General features: G+C 39.9%; 1 protein-coding gene across 1 annotated transcript in view; it reads left to right on the top strand.

The window, feature by feature from the left end:
* LOC135208633 (cytokine receptor-like) overlaps window positions 1-19,983 on the top strand; it is a 278,711-nt gene that overhangs the window by 76,298 nt on the left and 182,430 nt on the right. The window contains exons 5-7 of the mRNA XM_064241020.1: window positions 469-604; window positions 736-923; window positions 11,265-11,440. Of these exons, the coding sequence (XP_064097090.1) occupies window positions 469-604; window positions 736-923; window positions 11,265-11,440 (500 nt within the window). The remainder of the gene's footprint in view (window positions 1-468; window positions 605-735; window positions 924-11,264; window positions 11,441-19,983) is intronic.

Raw genomic sequence — 19,983 nt, forward strand, 5'->3', positions numbered from 1 at the left:
TTTTCAGAAAACTAAAAATGAACATGGGCAGAAAATTTTTGTGGGGTTTCTGTACACACAGGGTGTAAATCTATCACTAGTTCTATGTTTTAGTCAGTCCATGAAAGGGTAGGCTCCCATCCTTTTTCATTTCCATTGTGAAATTTATTGATTGCACTAATTCATTTAACTTAACAAAGGTTATTTACAATTTTTCACTGGCCAAATGCATATTATGTTGTCAACATACCTAAACCATTCTACATTGCTTGGAATTATTTTGTTTAATATTTTGCTTCCGAAAAATTCCATATACAAATTACTTAACACCAGAGATAAAAGGTTACCCATTTCCATATCAAAACTTCCGAGAGTAAAGTTTGCCGGTGAATTAGATGTACACACTGTTACACATATTTTAAGCTTTCGTTTTAAGAGAGGCAAGCCTCTCAACCTTATGCGAAATGCGAACAATGTCTTCTTCTGCAGATTCTCCGTTGGATGTAGCGAACTTCAGCTGCATTTCATACAACTGGGAGGAGCTTATTTGCAGGTGGGACGTCCCATTCAACCCTGCTCAGACTGGCAATCGTTATAGGCCCGTTCTTTTCAGTGGGGGAAGGTAGTAAGTATCTGCAATCATCTTGTTTTTCTGATCACATTTTCTCCTGAAGTGGAATCTTTTTCTTCTCAGTGGTAGTGTCAAGTGGGTCAACTTATTCCTGCCATATTCTTACAATGAAATTACTCTTTCAGTCTAACGAATTGTGGAAATGGGCGTTCCTGTCAATACAGTAACTTATCTGGGACTCAGTGCTGTTACTGGAATAAAACAGATGGTTACCAGCCTGGAAACAGAAACCTGTCTTTGATATTCTACATCAAGGATGTATTCAGTTCCATTGATTTCGAGTTCCACCATTCAATTGATGATCTGGCAGTGGGTGAGTTGCCAATTATACTTCGGGTTATGGAAATATTAATGCAAAACATACATACATTTGCTCAAATCTTCATATGTTAATTCGGCCATTGTGTTTCAGTGTAGCTTAATTTGGAAGTTACTGGGATTCAGACATTGTTTAGCTTAGAACGAGTTAAATGTTTATTTTTCTGATTCCTTTAGTCTTGTTGACTGAAGTTACAAATTGAACTGAGAGAAAAGAGAAAAGAAAGGATAATGTCCATTACCAGAGAACATGCAATCACAAATCCCAGCATTAACAGAATTATGAAGGCCTCGCAGAAATGTCTCCCGTAGGGGTTAGTGCCATCAGTACACCTCACGGGGTGTACTGTAGGCATTACTAAAGATTCCTTGCAGTGTCCTTCGGCCCATAGCTTCAACCCCTTTCATTCCTTTTTACTGTTCCTCCGTTCATTTCATCTTTCTTTCATCTTGCTATCCACCTTCTCGTAGCAGTGATTACATGGGGCATCTGCTAAGTATTCATCCTGTTGCACCTTTCAAGCCTACCTACTCTCAATTTCCTTTCAGCGCTGAATGACCTTGTAGGTCCCAGTACTTGGCCTTTGGCCTAAGCTCTATATTGCATTCCATTCCACGGAAATGTCAAGGTCACTTTTCACTGGTGTTTCAAAGCCACATCCTTCTTGGAAAAAATGAGGTCTTAACTTGGCTCAATATATCTTTGACTAAAGTCACGCCTATACAGAGGACACGACAGGAAAAGTATTTGCGTAGAACATGAAAATCGCAAAAAATGTTCTCAAATTGAAGTTTGTCTTCCAGAAAAAAATGAAGTCGTGCCTTTTCTTTCATCAAAAAAGGTCATTAATATTCTCCCTCCAGCGTTCATGTCTCATACCATTGATTCCAATTGCCTCTCACATTCCATACATATTTTTTTTCAACTATCATGCGCCTCGCAATGAATCTATAGTACTATATTTGCACCCACATGCAGAGGTTCTGTATAAGAAAATCTTCACATAAAGGGGCTCCACTCTGCTGAAGGTTCCTCATATTCTTCATTGGCTCTTCTAGGGTCTTCTTACAACGCCCTGACTTCTTTCCCCTCCCCATCGATTCTCTTTCACATCGCCACTTGTGGGGTTGAGTTTTCCGAGCTAATGAGCCTTTCTCCTAACATTTTTTGGAAATCACAAACACTGCATTGTGGTAGCTATGTTTATGAGAATTTGAGGATGTATATAAAGTACTCTAATGTTCTGATTACAAACGCACAATATTACGACACTATTTTGTTTGTTTAGGGTAAACTTTTACAGATTATTGTCTCACACATCAGTAGATAACTTTTTGATGCAATACATATAAACGGTGACCTACTTACAGTGAAACAAGAGAGGTAAGCATGATTTTAACTTACATCTTAGATGCAACAAGTCATAATGGCACAGTGCTGGTGACAACGTAATAGGGGAAAATTAGTTCGCTTCCCCTTGGAAGGAAGTCTGGTATTTGTGGCTACCTGTCGTTCGCCTTAAGTAAGCTTCCAAGGAATGTGTCTCAGGCACCAGAGCAGATGACGTTGCAAGTGACTTTCTCTCTTGATACATGTGAATGGCACTATCAGTGAAAATAACTCTAGAGCGGAGTGTGAATTTGTATGGAAGATGCCGTGAGTCACAAGTACACAAATTCCCAACTGCAGTACAAGAGAAGAGAGGGGTTTTTAGGTTCTCTCTCTCCCTCCCTCCCTTGCCTTGAAATTTATCTGGTTAGCGCCTCGTGTAAACTTCTATAGAAAATTCTCCTCATACCAGAAGAAATGACGTCGTAGATCCCCGTTTCACGTCATATTCATGACTGTGATGTAACTGATAATTAGGAGAGAGGATTGCACTTCAGCTCTGGATCATGATTTGAACAGAACCGACTTAATACAAAAAAAAAAGTTTTCCCTCCCATTAAGTGGCTAATTTTTCTTCACACTAAATAAACTGTTTGTGAAATCTATCTCATGCAAGTGATATATGTGAGTAGTGTTGTAACTGTCAAGTAAATAAGAGAAATAAACTTCACCTCTTGAAAAATATTTTACCTGGAATCTCTGATGCTCTAAGGGGCAAGCACATGGTGTTACTGATCACACTTCTGGAGAAAAGCTTTTCTCACGCATAGAAGTCAGTGGTCTACATATATATATGTGCCTACCTTTCGTCTAACTCAAGTAAACATTTATAGAAAAATCTCACGCTAATAATGATGGTTTTGCGATCACTTTGTGGCGGGATCACAAGCTAAAAAACAAGCAGGCAAGAGCGCACCCCCCCCCCCCCGCATAAATTTAACCAATCTGGCTGCCAAACTCACCCTCATCCACACTTCCCTCTTCAAGCTACAGAAAAAGCGCAGGGCAATTGACTTACTTACAGACAGAACAAAAGCACAAACACATGTGCTCACCCCAACTCCAAATATTCAGGGGCTATGCTGTGCTGTCAGCTGGACAAGGTCGCTGTGACACCAACAACTGCCGCAAACCAGCTCACAGCCAACAACATAGAACTATAACCACATAACTCAACAACAACATGACAACAACCAAGAAACACAACCACACAACACAACAAGCAACCAAGGACCACAACCCCACAACCCAGCAACATAACCACCAAGAACCACAAGCCCACAACTCAACAACGCAACAAACAAACAAGGACTACAACCACAACTCAACAACAAAACAAACAAAAAAGGATTACAACTACAACTCAACAACACAACAAACAAACAAGGACTTCAACCACACAACTCAACAACACAACAAACAAACAAGGACTACATCCACAATTCAACAACACAACAAACAAACAAGGACTACAACCACACAACTCACAACACCACAATACACAAGAACCACACAGCCCACAACTCAACAACGCCAAACAAAGCAAAAACAAGGACTACAACCACAACTCAACCAACAAAAAAAACAAACAAAAAAGGATTACAACCTACAACCTCAACAACACAAACAAACAAACAAGGACTTCAACCACACAACTCAACAACACAACAAACAAACAAGGACTACATCCACAATTCAACAACACAACAAACAAACAAGGACTACAACCACACAACTCAACAACACAACAAACAAACAAGGCCTACAACCACAACAACAATCAAGGACTACTACCACAAGAACAACAACACCAAGAAACCACGACAGCTCACCAACAACCCCACTCCACAACACCAAACCAACAACCCTACAAGCCCACACCCAACCACTCATAACAACACCAAGAAACCACAACAGCTCCCCAGCAACAACAACAACCCTCAGCTATAACAACTCACAACTCAACAGTAACTCACAGGCTCAACAACTTCCCAACACACAAGCACAACAACCTTCAAACACACAGCACAAATACCTCAAATAACTCCCTGAAAACACAACACAACTGACCAACAATACTGCCAAGACCGCTGACCAAATGTCTGTCCTTCATGATTTCTCATTACAGATTTTCTCCTCAGAACTCTGATCACAACAACTAACTCAAACCACACCAGCAGACAACCCAGAACTCACCAACAGCCAATTCCATCGCTAACCATCCATCCACCAATTATGCCCTCTCTCTCTCTCACTCTCTCAAGGACTTTGTCAAGTGGAACTCCCATTGCTCCTCCATATTACCTCCTCTGTTACATTTGATAACGTCTCCTTGCAGTCGCATCACCCACACTAAATAGCCTTCTGCAACACCCATGGATGTTTGAATGCAGGTCCCCTGGCTCTTGTTTGAGGGCCCTCATACACACTCAGTTACATTGCCATCCACTTCTCCCAGACCACTTCCAGTCAGACTCCCATTACCATCTCCATCACTACTATCCTTCCAAACCCTGCTCACTACTTCTATATCTTCCAGTCCTTGTCCTAATATATCTCGCAACTCTGCTACCGAATCACTTGCCTCATTTACACTCCTGCCAAACTCCTGAAGAGACTCATTCATATTGCCAACCACGTCCTCACAACTTGATTCCCTTCCTGCTGAGATCTCACTTAACCCTGACAATTCAAAGCCACACACGCTATACGTATCATTCATTCCCTCAAAGTCATCTGTACCACATGCTTTATCAACCATTTGCACCCCAACACTAACACCCTTATCCTGCCGCTCACACTTCCTCCTTCCATTCCTTTTCTCCACACTCCTTCTGCCTCCTCCCATACTCAACCAACACCAACTGCCAATCTTCCAGACCCATTTCCTCACTGACGCTTGGTTCACACTCATCCACCCTCAACCACTCACTCATCGCATTCTCCCGAACATACTGCGGTTCTTCCTTCCACTTACGGAGCTGTTTATGGTATGCCCTAACCTCATCCACACCCCAATCTACTCGCAATTTCCCCAACACATAACTCTTTCCACTGGGCCCCACTGCCAAAATCTCAAAAGAGCCTTCAAATTTCTCCCTTACCTTATTCACATTCATTCTTCCTATCTCAACCACCTCTTTCAACACTTTATCTCCAATCTTAAAAGTTTCAAACCTTTCACTTGCTTTCTGCCACAAATCCCAATCACTCTCTGACAGACCCAACCTATACTTACCCTCCCTCGTTACTCGACTGGTCTGTCCCATCCTAAATACAGAAACATCTTTATTCCAAACAACTCAGCTACTGCTGACAGCAATTTATGCACCATTTCCTCTTCCCCACCTTGTTCCTCTGTATAGCCCACTCCCTTCTGCACTTCCCTCAACAACCTCACTCACAACTTATTCGCGCTACTGGGTACCTCTTCAACCAGACCTCTCCCTTCCAAGTCTTTCAGTGCTGGAAACAAACATTCACACACCCTGTTACCCCCTCAAACCTCTCCCTTACAACCAAACCTTCGGTCACTCTTCACGACACCGTTGCCTCTACCATGCATCCCAGGCATTACATCAGCAATCACATTTTTACTCCCTGGCACATATTCTAATATAAAATCAAACTCACTCAAATCTTCAATCGTCCTCACAATCCTAGCATTCTCACTCTCCTTCTGGATCATATACACTAAATTATGATGGTCCATCTGGATAACAAATTTTACACCATATAAAATCTTTCAACGCTTTCACACAAAACCTTATTGCTGCAAGTTCCTTCTCAACCACTTAATACTCTTGCCTGCTCTATTAAAAGCTTTACTTACATATGCAATTACTCTCAACTGTTCCTCCCCATTCAGCTCTTGCATCTGGGCTAAGCACCCTTCTATACTAAATTCACTCGCATCAGTATTCAGCTCAAGCTCACTCACATCCTCACTATAGTCTGGAAAAGCCTAGGTGACATCTCTAGCAACCTCCTCTTTGAATCTCTCAAATGCTCCCATTATTCGCTCATCCTACCTTAGCTTAGTACAATTTTTCTTCCGGTCCACTCAGTCAACAGCTTCCCTATACCCGAAGAATCCCTAACAAACTTCCTCCCGAACTCAATAAACCCCAAAAAACCCTTTAACTCACAGATGGTACAGGGATGTGGAAACTCCCTTACCTTTTCCACAAACTTTTCACTCTTCCTTACGACACTCGCACTCACTTTATGACCAAGAAATTCCACTTCCCCAGCCACCCACATACACTTCTCTGGCTTCACTTTCAGTCCAACCTCTTCCAACTGCTCTAACACCTTCTCAAGCAGCTCCATATTCTCCTCAACAGCTTCACTCGCAATCAAAATATCATCTCTAAACGCAGTCACCTTCCTTCTATCAAACCCAGCCAACCCAAAACTCAAATGTTTAAACTGGTAATGGCAACTGCCACTTGAAAAAGCAGTAACAGGCCTCTTCCCCTCTTCAAGAGACATCTGGTAATAGCCCCTTACCAGGTCTAATTTGGTAAACACTCTCATCCCATGCATCTTGTACACACAGACACCACATTCATTGGAAATCGTTCCTTCGCAGTCACTTCATTCACCTTCCTATGATCTACACATCCGCAGACTTCCATCCGGCTTACATACAGGGACTATGGGGCTATTCCAGGCACTCTCACTCCTCTCTATCACTCCCACTCTCTCCAGTTCCTCACCATGACTCAACACACCCCGCCTGTCCCACAACATCTGTATCAACCGCCTCCTCTCATTGTCACTAACATTCTCATCTACCTTAACTCCTTCTCTCAACTCATCATACTCCCAGTCATCATCTTTCACGTTACCTGTCATCACCTCTGTACCTCGGCATATCTTTCATCGTCCGTACTCACCAACGTGTATAGCAACCCCACAAAATCACTTTCAAGTATACCCTGCACTCATTTTTTCCTAACACTCAGCAATGAGGCTACAAAAACCCGAGGATTCTCCATATCCAAGATCCTGTTGTATACATGCACGCTTGCTTTTACCAACTTGTTCGCATCCACACCCTCAACCACATATGCACACTTGTCCCCTTTGACAATCTCAAGACTATCTGGCCATGCAACTTTCATACTAACAACTTCTCCAACTTCTTGTGCCACCTTTACACTCTCTTCCACAATTAATGGCACCCCCTTCCATATTTTACTGGTTACCTCCCCATTCCTACCAAAGTACAACTCTCCACATACATTCCAATTCATATGCAACTCAACCATATTCATGCTCGGATGGACCACCATCCCACACTTCCTCAAGAACCCGTACCCTAACAACATATCATACTTATCACTCACTCCCTTGATCACATAAAAGTCGCCTTTCATCTACCACTACCCCTCTGATTTCCATATTTTCACACACCACTCCCATCACAGGCATACATAAATTTCCTATTCCACATACCTCCCCTTTATACTCCCCAATTTCACACTCACTCTGCAACTTGTCACATCCATTCTTAAAAAGAACATTGGCACTGCACGCGGTATCAATTAAAGCAACCAAACACACCCTTTGCACCTCACTTTTACACTCATACATTCATGAGTTCTATCCCCAAACCCTTTTTCATGTAACAATCCTTCACGCACATGCATCACTCTTACTGCCCGCATACCAGAGGACCCACCCAACTGAGCCCCCTTTTCACTTAGTTTCCCGAATTCCCAGCCTGACTCATCCTCTTTCGCCTATACACACTCGCCACATTGCCATCCATTCCACATTCAACACACTTTGCACGCGGCTCCTTACACATCCTAGCATAATCCCCACTCTCTCCACAATTATCGCAAACCTTGTTCACACGAGTACCCCGACATCCACTCGCTATATGCCCTATCTGCCCACACTTGTAACACTTAATACCCCTATCTTTCTTACACTCACTCACTAAATGGCCTGTTTGCCCACACCTGAAACACGCCCATAACGCCCACCAAGACTCATTCTTCTTGTGTCCTGGTTAACCACATCATTAACACTACTGCTCTCACTCACGACTAACTGACCTGACTCCTCTGCTATCCCTTTTAGGGTTAACTAAACACATTACTTGCTTTAACGCTCCTATCAACCACTCGCTCTGTCATTCGCCTCGGCCCTTCTAAAACTGCTTCCCTGTAGCTCTTAAACTCTGGCATAACCTCAACTGCTTCAGTCGTAGCACTAACTTTTCTACTCTCTTTCATACACCTATCTAACTCATAATCCTCTCTATTTCTAAAATGTTGTTCCACATTAACCTTTCATTCGTCCATTGCATTTTTTCCTTACGTTTCAGATTTATAAACTCGTATACGCTCTCTGGTACAGTTGCCAACAACTTTCTCAAAAACTCTTTACACTCATTTATCCCTTCGTCCCCAAACTTTTTCCTGGCTAGTGTTTCTAGTCTACAGACATACACTGACAACGACTCACCAACATTAATTCTTGCCTCTTCAAAACCATGCTTTCTCCTATATCTAATGCTACTCTTTATCCTCTTTTCCTGTTCCACAATCCTGACTTTCACAATCTCATATTCCCTACACTCACATTCCCTACACTCATCATTACCCCATACATATTCAACAAAAATTCTGTCAAAAAGCTACCTAACTCTCTTGCCCAAAGTCTCTTGTTGTCCCCATACTATGTTCCTACTACCATATTCCTTGTATTGTGCACATCGGGGTACCTCTCTCATATACACAGCTTTTTGTACTTTCTGCTCACTTTCACTCTCACTTTCGCTACATCCATCCTGATCCTTCTTTCACTTTTCCAAATACAGCGAGTCCACTTCCATACTCATGTCCATACTTTTAGTCACACCTTTCTTACCCTTCTTCTTCTGATCTACTAATTCCCACTTACCACCATCTAAATCACTCTCATCCTGCACCTTATCCTCAACTCTATGATCACCTTCATCTGTCTTCTTACCCTGCTCATCAGTCTTACTACTAGTCTTTCCCTTAAGCCCTTTTCTTACCCTCAACATCCTGTGTACCCTTTTGCTCTGATTTCTCCCTATCCTGTGTCTTCTTCCCCTCACTTGCCACAACCTTATCACTTTCATCATTCATACTCTCATCCACTTGTTCTTCCACTTTCTATACCACTCCTGGCCCATCACAAGACCCAGTAGGCCTACCTCCTACTGCTCCCTCTCCCATGAATCCCTTCATCATCTCCTGCACTGCATTCATCATTACTCTGAATTTTTCATCCATTTCCTCAACATTCTCTTTTCCGCTCCTTTCACCTCTTCTTTCCTTTCCACTTTCGTATTCCTTAGCATTCCTCTCATTTCCTCTAACTTGCTCCTCTCATTTCCTTTAACTCGCTCTTCAGCTCCTCACACTCTACCCTTAACCTCTCATTCTTCACTTCCAATCTTTCCTTAGCTTCCCTCGCCAACTGCAACTCCTCCTTCAGCCTCTTCATCTCCTTCAACCTCTCCATCTCCTTCAACCCTTTCATCCTCACTTTCACCACCAATCACACAACTCACTAACCCAGCCGTCCTGCAGCTGCCGCACCAGCAGTCCCTGTTCGGGCTCCAAGAATTTAATGTGGCGGGATCACAAGCTAAAAAGGAAGCAGCAAGAAACCCCCCCCCCCACATAAATTTAACCAATCCAGCTGCCAAACTCACCCTCATCCACACTTTCCTCTTCATGCTACATAAAAACGCAGGACGATTGACTTACCTACACACAGAACAAAAACACAAACACATGTACTCACCCCAACTCCAGATACTCAAGGCTATGCTGTGCTGTCCGCTGGACAAGGTCGCTGAGACACCAACAACCAACAACAAAGAACTATAACCACACAACTCAACAACAACATGACAACAACCAAGAACCACAACCACACAACACGACAAGCAACCAAGGACCACAACCCCACAACTCAATGACACAACAAAAAGGAATACAACCACACAACTCAACAACACAACAAACAAAAAAGAACTACAACCACAACTCAACAACACAATACTCAAACAAGGCCTACAACCACAACAACAACCAAGGACTACAGCCATAACAACAACACCACCATGAAATCACAACAGCTCACCAACAACCACACTCCACAACACCAAACCAACAACCCCACACCCAACCACTCGCAACAACACCAAGAGACCACAACAGCTCCCCAACAACAACAATAATCCCCAACTATAGCAACTCACAACTCAGCAGTAACTCACAAGCTAAACAACCTCCCAACACACAAGCACAACAACCTTCAAACAAACAGCACAAATAACTTGAATAACTCCCTGAAAACACAACACAACTGACCAACAATACTGTCAAGACTGCTGATCAAATGTCTGTCCTTCACGATTTCTCATTGCAGACTTTCTCCTCAGAACTCTGATCACAACAACTAACTCAAACCACACCAGAAGACAACCCAGAACTCGCCAACAGCCAATTCAATCGCTAACCATCCATCCACTAATTACTCTCTCTCTCTCTCTCTCTCTCTCTCTCTCTCTCTCTCTCTCTCTCGTCTCTCTCTCTCTCCTCCTCTTCATCTCTCTCTCTCTCTTCTCTCTCTTTCAATCAAGGACGTTGTCAAATGGAACTCCCATAACTCCTCCATAACTTTTTTTTCACGTAAAATTCATGAATGTCAAGACATCTGCCAAGTTGAATGAAGAGAGAAATGAACTGAATTCAGGTCTTGCGAAGCATCAGAGGGGAGGGAATGTTAGATAGATAGCACGTGTTGCAGTGTGTTAGCAGCCACATATTGATTTTTTCTCCGTCTACCAGAGATTCTTAGTTTTCTTTGCATAATTTTGAGTTTGAAAAACAAATGTGGATCGACACTAGAATGAAGGTTCGCTAAAGCTACAAACTTTAATTTCAGTGTTGCCAGATTCAGCAGAAGAATTGAAACTGACAGTGACGGCCAACACGACTTTGACCATCAGCTGGAGAATTCCATCATCCTTAACAGGATTTCCTGCAGGTCTTCTCTGCCGGATTGATTATCGGATCATTGACGCAAGATGCAATTACAGTGTGCACTGCAGCTGGCGTTTGGTAAATATAAGATTTTATGCAAATGTTTTTTTGGTAAAGAGAATATTGTCAGATTAGATCTGGATCTGCTGTTGAAGCTGAAAATCCCCCTCATAGACCGGCAGTAGGAGAAAGGGGGAGAGGGACGTGGCGTGGTGGGAATCACCACCGGAGGAGGGACGAAATTTGCTTATATTTTTCTTGACAAGTTTTTTGTTTAGATTACGAATCTGAAAGGTGATCAGCCAGGTTTGGGGGCGTTTCTGAGATATTAAGGGTCAAAGGTCAACATAGTAAAAATTAGGCAATTTTAGAAAACTGAGGGAAAATCACCAATGGAAGTAGGGCAAATTGTTTACATACTTTTCTAAACCAGTATTTTGTGTAGATTATGAAATTGAAAGGTGATTAGCTAGTTTTGAAGACACTTCTGAGATATTAAAGGTCAAAGGTCAACATATGCAACATTTGACGAAATATAAGATTTTATTACATAATTAATTTTGAAACATAAACTTCAATGTTTTTGTGACTTAATTATGCCTATATGTATCCACATGCAAATAACAAAAGCAGGTATAATTGTTTTGATGACCAACATAAATTTAAAGATCATTGGTCAAACAATAACAATTAGTACACTTAATATTATTGTTGAGTGATGGAAGTGTTATCACAGCTGCTATTACATTTGCCCTGCCCTTTTCAGTGATGAACTAATGCATGTATTAATGAAATTTTGGTGCCTAAGGTCTGTTTGTTTGTTTGTAAGGTGTTTTTACTAAGGGTAGAATTCCATTGTTAATCTGATATGAAACTGAGCTGCATGTAAAGCCAGTGCCGATTCACATGGTGGTAACACACTCAAATCAGCTACCTTGCTGTCATGAAAGCAACTCCAGAAAAGAGAAGCTCTGCGTCATTAACTCGTTTGCATCTCCTTTGAAATCCTGCACAAGTAGCTCTTTGAAGCTCATCTAAAATTATGTTGGAGATATGTTTCTCGTTACCCAGCTCTGCAAATACCTTCAGCAAATGTTCATCATCTTTTTTCCACCAAGTTTTCTTCCCTTTCGGGAAAGAAGAAGATACACAGTCATTCACTGAGAAGGCATGGATGCCAAGCAATGCCTTTTTATGAATATCAGTGAGCTGACACTGACTAAGATATATGACTTGCCGACTCTTCCCACTTAGTCTGGGGGCTTATGTAATCCTGTAGGATTTTTATGATTAGAACATGGGATCTATTTAGATATCTGAAGTAGGTTCCAAATAACAAGAGACTCTTTGCTGGAGATTTCCCAGGGGTGGCAGATGGCGGCCATCTTGAATTTCAAAATGGCTGCCATTTTGGGCCCTTTTTCCACTAAGAGTTAGTGTTTTTAGTCCAACAATCCATTTATTTTCACTTAACATGAATTATAGCTAATTAGTTGAGTCTGGCTTTTAAAAGTACATTACCAAAACATTCAAAATAGCCACATTCGGTATTCAAAATGGCTGCCATAAGTACTGACCCATATTTAGAATTTTGCATACTTTTCAGTGATTTATTCAACCTTCAGGAAGCAATTGGGCGATTTCTAAAGTTATTTTTGGTTGTGTTATAAGGGTTGCTTATTACATTGTTGTTGGCAGTAAAAAGCCAATATGACTGCCCAAAAGCAAAGATGGCTGCCAAAAACCCAATATGGCTGTCAGACATTGCTTCAAAAAAAAATTCCGTCTGTTTAGCTACACTGCTAGCCAAATCTCCAATATATCTAAATATTCATAACATTCATTTCACTAGCTTTCATATTATTCATTATCCTCATCATCTGATAGGGCGAGGGTAGCTTCATCCTCACATTTTGGATTATCTCATTTGTCTGATTCAGTAGAACAGCTGCACAGTTCAGTACACTTAAGTTTATTCTTTAAGTATTTGCACACATTGGTTGAACATCTTGACGTGGAACAATCGTCCTTGACCAAATAAATTAATGCATTAGGAGCTGGTGGCAAAGGTGTCCTTACTGACTTGTATTTTTCATCTGTTATATTCCACCCATAGTCATCAGGCTTTGGTAGCTCTGGATTTGTAATGATGTCATTGTAGCAAATCATTACCTGGTAGTGTGCCCGCATTATAACTGTTAGAAGTGCAGTTCTGGTAGGAGGGAGACCATCAGAATGTGCTTGTTTTTTCTTGAAAAGTCACTACCTTAAATCTGCTACATTTGGTATTTTTGTATGAAGCAAATACACCTTACAAATGAAGGCTTCAGTGACACTGATGGTTGCTTCAGACGGTCTTTCTGCCATCGCTTGGGACAAGCCCCTTCAGCCTTTTCCAAATTCTCAACTTTACCTTGCCAGCGAATCTTCCACAGACATTTGCTCCTGATAATGCATGGAAGCCTGGGAGAGAGGCACTCCTATTAGGACCCAAAGCATTGAAGATTGGAGCAAGTGGTACTACACTACGATTCTTCCCAACTCCTGTGATGAAACATGTGTCTCTACAAAGAATTGGGTAACATCCAATGACTAGTACGAGGACGTCTGTGTCTAGCGAATAAATTCTTAAAGATATGGCACCATTTTGTGTGGCATTTAAACAGTGCAGGCTAAGCTTGGTGTCTGCTTCTTCTTGGGAGCTTGAAAGGCCTTCAATTTGTTTGTGTGGCCTTTGCCTTAGCATCCAGAAACATTTTGTCTGCTAGATATGTAGTAAGCTCATATTTTGTTTTCACATGGGCAAGCAGATTTTTCATGCTGGTCTTAGCAATAGATGTTGTATCTGTTATTGGTGACCTCACGTAACCTTTTCTTCTGATGCCATGATCACCTGATCTTTCCGCTATCCAGGTCATTTGCGCTCCCGCAATCTCGCCAATGCGATTGGAAATGTTGTCTTTTTGTCTCATTTGAACATCTTGAGGAATTCACTATTTATAAATTTCTATAGTTCCAAAAGACTCGGGGCTGGCCTATTTTCACATCCAACTGCCTGTCACTTCATTTGGATTTTAGCGTAGGGGGAACTTTTAACTAGAAATATTCCGCGACTCCCATGCAAGTGCTTCCTGCACCTGCCTCGTAGAAGTATCGTAGATACCTGGTTTGTCCCAGAAATTATCCTGAGACGACTCCACATGAGCTATCAATGATTTTTCGTTCCTGTATTAGTAGCGATGTGTGACCTCGTCGCCTGTGTGAAGACCAAACATCTGCTGCAGTAGATACTAAAGTGTTTTTGTTGTCACCACTCAGTGTGAGCTTGGGAATTCTCTAAAGTCATCGTGTGTCCGTGTTTCATCATTAATAGGTTCTAACTGACCCCTTACAAGTCTATATATTACTAGAAATAAAATCCTATTCAAACACACGAATCTGTCATGAAATAACATGCCATAACCTCATAGTCAATTATTAAAGACTAAAATTCCGCACTAAAATAAATTGGTCTTCATCCACTGAGACCATTTTTAAAACTTGCTAGAACTTTTATCACTAACTGACCACTCACAATTAATCCCTTATCTGACAAGTACACCAACAAAACCCCATAATGGTTATACAACAAAATCCACGTAATATTTATACAACTAACCTTCATCAAATTAATGTTGATTCTCATTTCTATCTTATGTATCTCAAGATAAATTCCAAACCCCCTCTCTACAACAGAAACCCTATGTAAACATACCATTAAAACCACTTAATCCCGATTACGGATTTCCCCTAATAAAAAAATTAATAATTCAACTATTTTATCACATTACCAAATGTAGTTTGTATCACCAACATAAATAACCACCACAACAAATCAGTAGCATTTTCCCAATGACCTCTTAAAATTCCCCACCATGGAATGTCATCATCTAGAATTCCGAAGATGTATAAACCTCTGAGTATCCAACTACAAAAGAAAATATCAACAATTGGTCTCATCATAGATACCACAACATTACCAGCAACAAACAACCTGTTTATACAATACATCCCCAAACAGCATCATTGCCCTGTCTAGTTAGCCTCGTAAATCCCGAAATCACCATTAACCTCAAATTAGCCCCAAATCCTCATTAATCCTTACTGGGGATCCTCAATAAATCTTCACAGATACCACAAAACCACATTAATCCTTAAAATCCTTGTGAAATCCTCAGTGATACCACAGAACCACATTAATCCTCAAAATCCTCATTGATATCCCAGAACCACATTAATCTTAAAAAATATCCTCTAGAAATCCTCGTTGTTACCACACGGGTACCCAAAAGTTGTCCACCCCCATTATATAACCATCAATAGAAAATACACCACCATAGGCTAAATCCTAAGCCATTTAAACACCGCCAAATATCCCTTAAAGCAAACCATTTGTGATACTGCCACATGTATATAACACCCAAGAAACCACCTTGGTGGGATACAAACCTCAGAAAACCACAATCCACGAATTATCAACCATAGACCGCCATATTACCACTGGTGAATTTAACCTCATAGAATACACCACCTCACCAAGGAAACTGTAAAACCACAATGTACCAGTACCACCCCTAAGAGCCATAATACCACAAAGAACCTCATTCACCACCCCCAAGAGCCATAATACGACAAAGAACCACAGTCACCACCCCATTGGCTCATAAAACCACAGATCACCACCAAAATTCATGTCCACCAAAAATCATCACCAAAAATCACCACCAGGAATCACCACCAAAAATCATTACCAAAACTCAACATCACCAGGAATCACCACCAAAAATCACCACAAAAAACCATCACCAAAAATCAACACCACCATGAATCACCACCAAAAATCAACACCAAAAATCACCAAAAATTCCTTATAATATTTCCCAACTCGACAGTATTTTCCCACTTATTTCACCCTATTAATCCATTATTACAACAATTACCCCGGGTTTTTACGCCAAATCGCTGCAGTTGCGCATAATAAGAAAATAGTAAAGAAGAAAAGAAAAAAGATATTACATAAGACTGGTTAATCACGTTTATCATCCATTAGCAAAATCATTTTCCCGTCTCTTAATCTTTGATATATGTGTCGATTTCGACCGACCTGTCTTTTCATCTAAGACTACAAATTTGTTTCCTCTCTTTCCTTCAACAACTCTAAAACGACCCTCAAACTTTGGACCTAACTTATAATTTAGTTAATTTCTCACATTGATTTTCAGGAATGCATTAACTTCAATAGCAATTTTAACGTCTAATGATTTTCTGTTGCTTTTTGCCACCATTTCTCCGGTCTTAGCCTCGAGATTACGGTTGGGACCACTCCTTTGCTGTGGAAATTAATACCTCGATTGTATTTTCTCCATGAGGAGGTATAGGCAATAAATCAAATCAAATGTGCTTCGCACTTGTCAACCAAATAATGCTTCAAATGGAGACATTTAAATGGAATCACTGACCATAGTATTAATGTTATGTCCAACTGTATCTATATATCCATCCCATTTCTATCATTTCCCCCTATAGTCTTCCTGAGAGCTTTGAGCACTTTCCTGTTTGTTCATTCACATAACCTATTAGCTTCAGGTCTGTATGGAATAATTGTTACTTTCTGTATCCCCATGACTTCTGCCAGGCACTCTAAGGTCCTGTTTATAAATTCTGTACTACTGTTGGTCAACAAAACTTCGGGTGAGCCATATCTGCAGATGACCCCATTGAAAAATGCTACAGCCACTTCTTCAGCTGTTTTATTATGAAGTGGAAAAATTTCCATTGTCCTCATTAGTTCATCTATTGCTATCAATAAATACTTGTGGCCATACTTTGATTCACAAAAATTCCCCAATTTATCCATGTGTATTCTCTGAAAAGGTCTACTTGGGATTCACAAAATTTTCCACAACATCCCACATATTTTTCCAAAATACTTATTACGCATCTCGTTGTACTGTCGGCCAAAAAACTCGTTGCAGAGTTTCATAATTTTTCGTTCACCTACCTGACGCACGATTCATGCCTCATTTATCTATTTTTCTTTTCAAAGATGGAAGAAATCATGTGTGATGACGTTAAAAACAGTCACTGATATCTTTAGAACATTATGTTATGTTATTCTGTAAAACTATTTTCCATATAGCAAAATTGACATGAGCGAAACGAAGTGATAAAAAACGTCATCACACCATAGATGTACATTACCAAATAGATAGGAGACACCTATCACTAGTAGTGTCGCATAAACATAGTCCTTAAATTATCATTTCAATATTAAGTTGAAGGTAGTTGAACTATTCCATTTGTTAAATTTTACAGAAAACATTGGAATTTCACAAAATGCTATCAAATTTAAAAAAAAGAAAAAAAAAAAAAACACGATATCTTAACAGTGTGAACCAGACGACCTCACTATTGCTTTTGATGTTATGTGCACGGGAATCTAATGTCAATGTGTCATTTATCGGTCTAAGAAACATCCCTCGATGAGCGAGAGAATTATTGCACTACATTCGGTGCAAGTTCCTGTTGGAGAGATATCAAGAAAGCTTAATAAACCGGAGAGAATCATACATAGATGAATAAGATTGTTTAAAGAACGGCAAAATTTAGAACATGGGCTTAGAGGTGGAACACCTCGAAGCACCACATGAGAGCAAGACAATACAGTAGTGTAAATGTTGCTGAGCAACATTCATTCGTGAACTTTGAATTCTAGTGCCTCGTCACGACATTGCTGGACCAGGAATTATAACTAGCTCTACGCTTATGACTGGTGTCTGATGAATACTTTAGATGGAGAGGAAGAGATTTTTAAATCTACACTTGAAGTCTTTGATAGTTGTCTAATGAATAAGTATAATGAATATGCAAACTTATCTTTGATGGATGAGAGATTCAGTTTGGCTTACTCTTTTTGTTTTGTTTTTATCGGTGGCCAGTGAATACCACGGATAGGGAGGGAAACGGTTTCAATGATGCATACATTTTTTTCTTCAAAACCTAAAGAATACATATTATTGGGAGATACTTTATTAACATCGGCCTAATCCTTCCATCACTCCTATACGCCACCTCCGCTCTCTTTTACATCTCAGGCAACTAGATCCGACTTCACGGTTCTCACTACGAACTCCATCTCGAGTGAAAGCATCACTAATGATAACGGTTATTTTAAAATTCCCCGCACCGACAACGGACGCCTTAAGATGCATGTTTATAAAATATTTTCTGTTCAAAGAAACTATCTTTCATTCCACAAAATATGTGCATGCACTCGTGTTACACCCTGTAGCCGTCAAAGAGCAACCCTTGATTAAAGCAGTAGGTTTTTCTTAAAAAAAAAAAAAAAAAAAAAAAAAAAAAAAAAAAAAAAAAAACATGAAATAGACTTAAACGAGAATGTCACCTTTCATATTTCTTATCCTTTCAGTTACTTATAATATGCTTATGGTAGTAGGTCTAGTAGATATACATGTGAAACTAATTTGAATTAATTTCTATTTAGAAGAAATGAATAGCTACAAAAAGATCAACCTAAGAAAGCTCTAAGGAAAGTAAGCCTTTCTTAATGTATTCGTCCAAATGAAACAGGATGATATGCAAATGAAACAGGATGATATGCAAGGAATTCGATGAAAAATAAGACTGAAATATATTCGTTTGATTTTTTTATGATTGCTTTTTGACTTTGAATAGCTAGGTCTGAGTTAATTATGTTAAGCAATTAAGAAAAGGATAAGAAGAAAGGCGAACATGGCTAATAAAACAAGAATAACGGGAATAGTCAAATAAAGCAGATTAACATGTATATATATATATATATATATATAATATATATATATATATATATATATATATATATATACATATATATATATATATATATATATATATATTGTCGATTTAAATATTCATTAATATTACGTATCCGAGAGAGTATACTGCTGAAAATAGACCTAGGCAAATCATGTGGGAAAATCAGAAGTCCAATTTAGGCCCACTAAATGTGTCATGCAAATTATTTCATTGATCAAAGGACAAAATTAGTTTAACTAAACATCGTTTTCAAAGAATGTTAACGCCTTGATGTATTAGTTATCGGCTGTAGGAGACAAAACGACAACACCCCAGTGCAGTACGATACGTAGAGTCAAGACTCGAGCGGCAGCAAAGCCAACTTCAAAATCTTCGGTATGCTGTCCCGAAGCTAGAGTTGAGAATAAAATTAGAAATCGTGGACCCATCGATATATATTTTCCTTACTTTGCAAAATAATTATCTTTAATACATTGAATAAGTCTACTCAGTTCTAATGCAATTTATTTCAAGTATAGTACCTTTGAAAGGAAATGTTATTTACTGTTAAGTAAATAATCTGGCACCTGCATATGGCAATATTTCCATAACGAACAATGAATTAAGAAACTACGCCAATTCTTCGTTGGCCGTCTGTACATCTTTTCTACCCCCGAATGTGGACTACCAAACTTGCAATGTACTATATCTAAAACCACTGGAATTAGGACTTTCAGAATCATGATCTGTGTCGTGTTTCCTTTTCTTTCACTTGTCCTTAATTTATA

The sequence above is a fragment of the Macrobrachium nipponense genome, chromosome 11, assembly GCF_015104395.2.
Source record: "Macrobrachium nipponense isolate FS-2020 chromosome 11, ASM1510439v2, whole genome shotgun sequence".
NCBI classification, from domain to species: Eukaryota; Metazoa; Arthropoda; class Malacostraca; order Decapoda; family Palaemonidae; genus Macrobrachium; species Macrobrachium nipponense.